We start from the raw sequence: 8,039 nt of genomic DNA, 5'->3' as shown, positions 1-8,039 counted from the left end.
GCGTCGGCATCGGGCGCCTTAACCCGGCGTTCGGTTCATCCCGCAGCGCCAGTTCTGCTTACCAAAAGTGGCCCACTCGGCTCACCAGGGTGAGCCCCACCCCTTTCGTGAGCGCACTGCGCGCGGAGTGACCCCTGTTACGCGCCCCCGGCAACGGGGGTGGCGGGCAAGTAAGCTGCGCGGGCGGAGCGCGCGGAGTGACCCCTGTTACGAGCCCCCGGCCACGGGGGTGGCGGGCAGGTTCCCCCTCGGTCCCGGACCCCGGCGAGGCGTCCCTTCTCCGCTCCGTAAAAGTGTCCATCTCTTTTTTTTTTCTTCTTCTGTTGTGGCATATGCTGCAGGTGCCTGCTTGTTTTTCGTATGTGGGTAACAACATTTGGTTTAACTGCCACCTGCCTGAATCTATTTAAAATCTAATTTTTTTTAATTTCAACCGCCCGACCCGACCCGCGGATAAAATCTAATTTTTTTTTATTTCAACCGCCCAACCCGCGGATAATCCGCGGACTCCGCGGTTGTGTCCGCAAACCGCGCATCTCTAATATATAGATTTTTTTTTTTTTTCATTTGATTTTTTTTTTTCATGACTATTTACATCGTGGGTGTCAAACTCTGGCCCGCGGGCCAAATTTGGCCTGCCGTGTAATATCACTTGGCCCGTGAGGCGATATAAAAATTAACACTAGAGCTGGCCCGCCATTCATATTCAGCGGCAGTGCCACGGTACACCGCTAATTCTCATACTTGCCAAACCTCCCGGGAGACTCCCAAATTTCAGTGCCCCTCTCGAGAATTATAACGTTCTCTTTTCGTCCTGTCCAACAAGTGCTTGCTCAGTTACATAATATGTGCGGCTTTGGCACGCACACACAAGTGAATGCAATGCATACTTGATCTTCAGCGATACAGGTTACACTGAGGGTGCCAGTATAAAAACCTTTAACATTGTTAGAAATATACGCCACACTGTGAACCCACACCAAACAAGAATGACAAACACATTTTGGGAGAACATACGCACAGTAACACAACATAAACACAACAGAACAAATACCCAGAATCCTTTGCAGCACTAACTCTTCCGTGCTGCAGTCTGCAGGTGTACCTAATGTTGTGGCCCAGCTGCGACTGCAGCACGGATTTCATATTTCATTCATTCACAACTCCTCCAACACGAACATTATTGTTTTTTGCACTTTTGGCTTCTTATTAAATAACTTTTTTAAATAGATGCAATCTTGCACGTGGAAACTTTAAGTGTGGGCTTTAGTTGATACTGACCAAATTATTATGATTTTCTGACACTATTACAGGTGGTACAATTTATTCTTATACTTCATTTTATCAGGTGTTACAATTAAAAATTATCATTGGGTGATTTCACAACAATTTATTGGAGTAAAAAAAACTTTGCGCTCAACTGAAACTGCACTTTTTTAAAATGTGTGTCAGAGCACAAGCACCAAGCACAAAGCAGGGAAACATTCTAGCTGCTCAGCAAATGTATTCATTGTAGTTATCCTGTGCATTAGTTTGCATGATACTCTTACTATACTACTAACTATTTACTTTGTCACCAATACCACAAAGCTAGGATCTGGGTATTTCTTATATCTGATATGCATTTAACTGCTTGGCATATCTGGACCTATATTGGGTTTGTTTATGCCTGTTCAATAAACAAAGGTGAGGAATATTAACAGAAGACATTATTTTTTACACAAAGTTGTGAAATTAATTGTGAATGTGAGTGACAGACTAAAACTTCTACACGCTTTATGCATTTGTACAATATTTACCTTTGTAAAGTATAAATGGCACTTGTTTAGACTTATGGAAATATTTATTTGTTCTTTCTACAGAAACCACTGGCACACAAAGAGCCTCTTCTTAGGACTAACAGCTGCTTACAGCTCCACCAGCAAGTAAGCCTTAATTATTTTATTTTTAACAGAACGTTCCATCTATAAAATGCATACAGAAAAGTCTGAACACTGAAATATGATATGGTGTTTGAATGCCTCAATTAGTAGAGATGGGTACCGAATTCGCTGCTGTTATCGACATCGACCGAATTTTGTCGGTCCTACCAGGTATCAATTCACTTGAAAGCAAACGGTGCCGTATTTCAATACCTTTGTTGCTTGTGCCATCATGTCCAGTTGCAGACTCGGCCGGCTCAAACATTTATCATGTAAACAAGCACTCAAGCAGCAATCAGGGAGGACTCAGCCAAACTGCCTCGACGTAATGTTGCCATTTTTTTGATGCAAACAAAGCAAGTCTGATAAAAAACGCTCAAACGTAAAGTAACACTCCACTTTTCCAAAATGTGCTTGCTTGATGCTAATTTACACTGGATTTGCCATATACATGCTATTAATTAGCATTAGTGATTTTACATGGCAATGTCAACTCTCCAAATTTGGTAATGACGAAGACTACAACTAAGATGTATGTTACAATCAAACAACAAGTGTCTAATAAGTCCAATACTTGAGGTATAAACATTTTGTAGGGCTCAACAGAAGACTATACTGGCTTATTCAAGGTTGATTTATTGTGTATTTACCAATACCGATGTGAATGTGTTATGATATCAGCGTGAATCATTGTAAATACTTTTAATATTTTGTACGCTAAAACACTTTTATACGACAAGACTTATTATGCTGTCACTAAATTTCAAGTGAAGTGGTAGTTTATTTTTTGGCGACACCTATTCTTTCTAATACACATCTGACTTGGAGACTTTGTATTTGTAAGTAATATTCAACTGTAATTATGTCATACTTGTTTATATTGAAACATGTTGTGTTTTAGACAATATTTTGGTTCAGTTTGGTATTATGGTTCAATTAAGGACACTTATTACGTACAGTGCATTCGAAAAATTATACAGACACTAGCCCTTAATGACAATGTGATTTTTTTTTTTTTTTTTTTTAAATGTTGAATATATATGAAAAATAAAAAAATCACATGTACTTTTGTACATAAGTATTCTTAGCCTTTGCTCAATACTTTGATGATGCAACTTTGGCAGCAATTACAGCAACGTAACAACTACTAGAGATCACATAATCATTTAATTAATTATTTATTTAATTATTTCATGAATAGTTTATTGACTTCATGAATTAATGACACAGTTAAGTATTTATTCGAAGATGTTTTTATTTTATTTTTTTTGTCACATTTGGACCTTGTCTGTGGAGTACCAACGGGGTCAATAATAAATAAATACATTAATCTTTAAATAATGACATAAACGTGTTATTAATTAATTTCATAGTTAGATTAGGAAACAATAAAAAGCAATAATTAATCAAGTAATGAAATAATCATATCAATAATTAAAGAAATTAATGAACCAGGGAGGGACAAGTGGTAGAAAATGGATGGATGGATAAAAATGTGTGTATTTGTTTCTTTCAGTTCTCCAGTGCTCCTAAACAAATTCCTGATGGATGCATACATTGTAACGCCGTTTTACAACCTGATTTGCCAGAGACGTAGCATTGAAAAAAATAGAAAAAGTGCCTGAAGCATATTTGTTGGCATTGACCTTTGGAGCAAAAAAATTACATGATTCCTGACCATAAGATCATTCTACTTATCTGCAGGTAGTCTAAATAAAAGTGCTTTCAAATAAGCTTGAAAGAGGCCGTACCTTTTATACTTTGTATTCTAGTCGACCAATTTTACTGTAATTTTAGCTGACTTAAATGTTGCGTAGGATAGAATAGAATATCTTTATTGTCATAGTACATTGTACAATGAAATTTCAAGCAAACCCATTTAGTGCAAATTCATAGATGACACATAAAAAACATAAGAACATTGGTACCGAGAAAAAATAATATATATATACAAAAAAATGAAAAAAAAAATAGAAAATTTGGTGACTAAAAATATGGAATCAATTTAAATGACCTAAAATTTGACTAAAACTTAAATACATTGTCATCAAATGATTATGTCTAAAACTACATTAAAAACTCAAAATTAACACTGTTGTATAGGAGATTTTAGATGCAAGGCAATATCGTTCCATACTTTTTTTGCTGATATCGAACCATTATCCGAATTCCCTAAGATCGGGTTGTAGTAGTGCCCACTGTAACTACAGACAGTTTTAATGATGTAACAATTAAAGATTTGTTGTTAAATGTACTTGTCTGTTTGCATCTTTCCTTCTAATTGTGTCTTGTTGTGTTTTTGGATATCCCAGGAGCCAATCGAACAGAACTTTGATGCCTATGTGACCTCTCTAACGGACATGTACAATGTCCAGGACCAATACCATAGTCCAGAAAACAAAGCCTTGTTGGACAACATCAAGCAGGCGGTCCAAGGGATCCAAGTGTAACCATTTTGGACAAAGGAGCTTCCTGTTCATCCATGCAAGATGTGGGCGGCGTCTCAGAGTCCACAAGTGAAGGTTTCATCTCCTTGATGCAGAGCAGTTACTTATAATGTACAGTGTTATATATTCGGAATTCTTTAAGAAACCCAGAGGTATTATGCTTAGCGAGAGACATTGAGACAACGCCTTTTCTTTTTGGGGTCTTGCTTCAAGGAAGGACATACAAGCGTAAAGCAGCAAAATAGTTTTTGAGGACATTTTGTACGTTTTCATATGAGCTGACATAGCGCCATGTAATGTTTCTAGCTGCTCACATATGCACATTTTAGTGTATATTACTGAACAGCAAGCTGATTCTAACTGAACATGCGTTCTTTTTATTGCTCGACCACAAAGCATTTTAGATGACAAAAACAAAAAGCTGAGCTCGACACGGACACAAAAACACGAGAAGAGGAACTATAACAATGTTTCACCTCAACGGGTGGTTTTAAATTTTCTTTCTTTTCTTCTATGTCTTGCTTGTAGAGGGCAAGAACTGGCTTGCAAATTACTTTTATTTTTTTGACAATGCTTGAAAAATGTTTGTGTTTTCTTTTTAATCTACAAAAAAATGTGTAGCTGAAATGGGGGAATTTTTCATTGGTGCTGAAGATGAGTTTGGAGAGGAAACTGACCGGACGTATGGATGAATGTATGTATGAGCAGTTATATTGTAAACATCATTACACGGAAACCCGATGGTGGAAATCCCGTTATTTAGGAGAGCAAATTAATTCCCATGGGAACAAATCAGTGCGGTGCATGTAAGGTGGCATGCACTTCATCAAAAAATATCAAACTCATTCTCAGACCATTGAATGCACAACTGGACTGTTCAGGTTGTCTTGAAAGAGGTTTGGCCTGTCATCAGAGCAGGATTCATCAGGTCATGTTTAAAGACTAGATAGGACAGCTATAGTTGATGTCCTCTCTTATCAATTTCCCCTCTCATCCAAGCAGACTTCACCAGTTCATGCCCAAAGACTAGACAGGACAACTTAGACTACAATCAAGCAAGTTTTAATCAATTCACGCTCAAAGACTAGACAGGACAGCTCATACTATATCTTATTTTGCTTAAGGACAAGAGGACAGCTCCGAATACAGTAATTTTGACTAACTGACGAAGCCTGGGAGGGAAAATGAATAAGAGGGGTGACTAGACATGGTCGCTCTACTCCTCTCCAGACTAGAAAGACAACTCAGACTAAAGCCGAGCAGGTTTCATCGGTCCATGCTCAAAGATTAACTTGGACAGCTCAGACTAAAGCATAGCAGGTTTAATCAATTCATGCTCAAAGACTAGATGGGTTATGAACTACAGCTTTCCTATCTAGTTTCCTCTCTCATCCAGTGGCCTTGTGGTTAGAGTGTCCGCCCTGAGATCGGTAGGTCGTAAGTTCAAAACCCTGTCGAGTCATACTAAAGACTATAAAAATGGGACCCATTACCTCCCTGCTTGGCACTCAGCATCACGGGTTGGAATTGAGGGTCAAATCACCAAAATGATTCCCGGGCGCGGCCACCGCTGCTGCTCACTGCTCCCCATCCCCGGATGGGTCAAATGCAGAGGTTAATTTCACCACACCTAGTGTGCGTGTGACTATCAGTGGTACTTTAATTTTATCCAAGCCTGCTGATTCTGTTCATGCCAAAAGGCTAGACTGGACAGCTCAGACTACAGCCAAGCAGATTCAATCAATTCATGCTCAATGACTAGATAGGACAGCTCATACTTGAGCTATCCTATCTAGTTCCCCCTCTCGTCCGGGCAGGCTTCCTCAGTTCATGCCCAAAGACTAGATAGGGCTGCTCCATCTAGAGCTGAGCAAGATTCATCAATTTATGCTTGTAGACTAGATAAGACAGCTCTGACTAGTGTTCTTTAGGCATGAACTGATGAAGCATGCTCGGATGAGAAGAAAAATTAATAAGAGTGGTGACTAGATTTGGCAGCTTTAGTCTTCTCCAGACTAGATAAAACAGCTTAGATCAGTTTATGCTCGCAGACTAGATAGGAGAGCTCAGACTAGAGTTACATGGGCATGAACTGATGAAGCCTGCTCTAATGAGAGGGAACCTGGTAGTACAGCTCTAGTCTCTGCTGTCCTATCTAGTTTCCCCTCTCATCCAGACATGCTTCATCAGTTCATGCTTAAAGACTGAGCAGGCTTCATCCATTTATGTTTAAATGCTAGTTAGGACAGCTCAGACTACAGATGAGCAGGTTTAATCAAACTATGCTCAAATGTTAAATGTGACTCTTCTTTGGACATAAACTGGTGAAGCCTGCTCGGATGAGAGGGTAAACAAATAAGAGAGCAAGGGAGATTGAACAGCTCAGACTAGGCTGTCCTATCTAGTTTCCACTTTCAACCGTAAAAACTTCATCAGATCAACCTAAAGACAAGATGGGACAGCTAAGACTATAGTAAGGTTCATCCATTTATGTTTAAAGACTAGGACATGCCCAAAGACGAGATAGGACAGCTCAGACCAGAGTTCTGTGAGCAATAACTGACGGAGCCTGATGAGAGGGGAATCGAATAAAAGGTGAATCAAAATAGAGCTAATAACAAACAATCCTGCTCAGGTAAGAGGGGAACTGGAAAGGGCAGCTCTCGTCCTCTCCAGACTATATAGGACAGCTGAGACTACAGTCTTGACCAGTCCAGTCGTGATGGATTCAATGGCTTGAGACGACAATGACCTGAATGATATATATATATATATATATATATATATATATATATATATATATATATATATATATATATATATATGTATATATATATATATATATATATATATATATATATATATATATATATATATATATATTCACGCCAACACAAACGTTGTGTAAAGACAATGACAGAGCCTTCCTTGCATATCAAATCTGACCTGTTTGCTGGAATATCGCAGCAATATGAAAAGCTTTTTTTTTTATTGTAGTTACGAGATACAATCTGTAAGGGGAAGGAAAAAAATGTATGCAATTTCTCGTTTATAAGCAAAGCGGGGCAAAACTAATCTTTTTAATACAAAATGTAAAATATTGATTTTTATACAAATCTTTTAATACGAAATGTTTTTAAAAAGCAGAGGAAACCTGATTGAGTTCTGGAAGTGAAAGGAAAGACTTTCTTTTTTCTGTAAGATTTTGCACAGGGACACCTTCGTTTCCATGTTTTGATGTTCTTACAGAACTAAAAAGCAGTAACCCGAGGGACGAAAAGGAGGCTTTTGTAAAGAGTATTTATAGACAGCGGGACTTACAGGGTCACTGTCCCCACTTATGTGCCAGTCCACTATTTGCACTTGTCCTTGAAGATATTATCCTTACAAACGGCGGCGTGCAATTTTCCAGGTGACCTCTTTGGCACACAATTGGAGTAACTAACAGTTTGGAGCCACTGTGTGGATTTAGTACCACGGGGGGAAAAAGGAAGAACAGGGAAGAGGATGACTATAATCATAGCAGTCGTACTGTACGCGAGTGTAAAAGCATTGTTCATTTTTGCTATGTTTAGGATGATGAAGTTGTCCCCCAGCAGCACTTTATATCTAATCACTGTACAAAGGAATAAAGTATAGTCAATCAATTCAAGGTTTGAAAGAAAAAAAT

The 8,039-nt window shown here is 38.6% G+C and overlaps 1 protein-coding gene across 2 annotated transcripts in view; it reads left to right on the top strand.

Annotated features, from left to right (window-relative positions):
- myt1lb (myelin transcription factor 1-like, b) overlaps positions 1–7,195 on the top strand; it is a 318,608-nt gene extending 311,413 nt beyond the window's left edge. For both annotated transcript variants that reach the window (XM_061968516.2, XM_061968515.2), the window contains exons 20-21: positions 1,863–1,925; positions 4,235–7,195. In XM_061968516.2, the coding sequence (XP_061824500.1) occupies positions 1,863–1,925; positions 4,235–4,372 (201 nt within the window). In that variant the 3' untranslated portion in view covers positions 4,373–7,195. The remainder of the gene's footprint in view (positions 1–1,862; positions 1,926–4,234) is intronic.
- Positions 7,196–8,039: the final 844 nt, after the last annotated feature.

This window comes from Nerophis lumbriciformis, linkage group LG08 (assembly GCF_033978685.3).
Source record: "Nerophis lumbriciformis linkage group LG08, RoL_Nlum_v2.1, whole genome shotgun sequence".
Lineage (NCBI taxonomy): Eukaryota > Metazoa > Chordata > Actinopteri > Syngnathiformes > Syngnathidae > Nerophis > Nerophis lumbriciformis.
The sequence above is the reverse complement of the archived record's forward strand: the minus strand, read 5'-3'. Positions and strand labels throughout refer to the sequence as shown.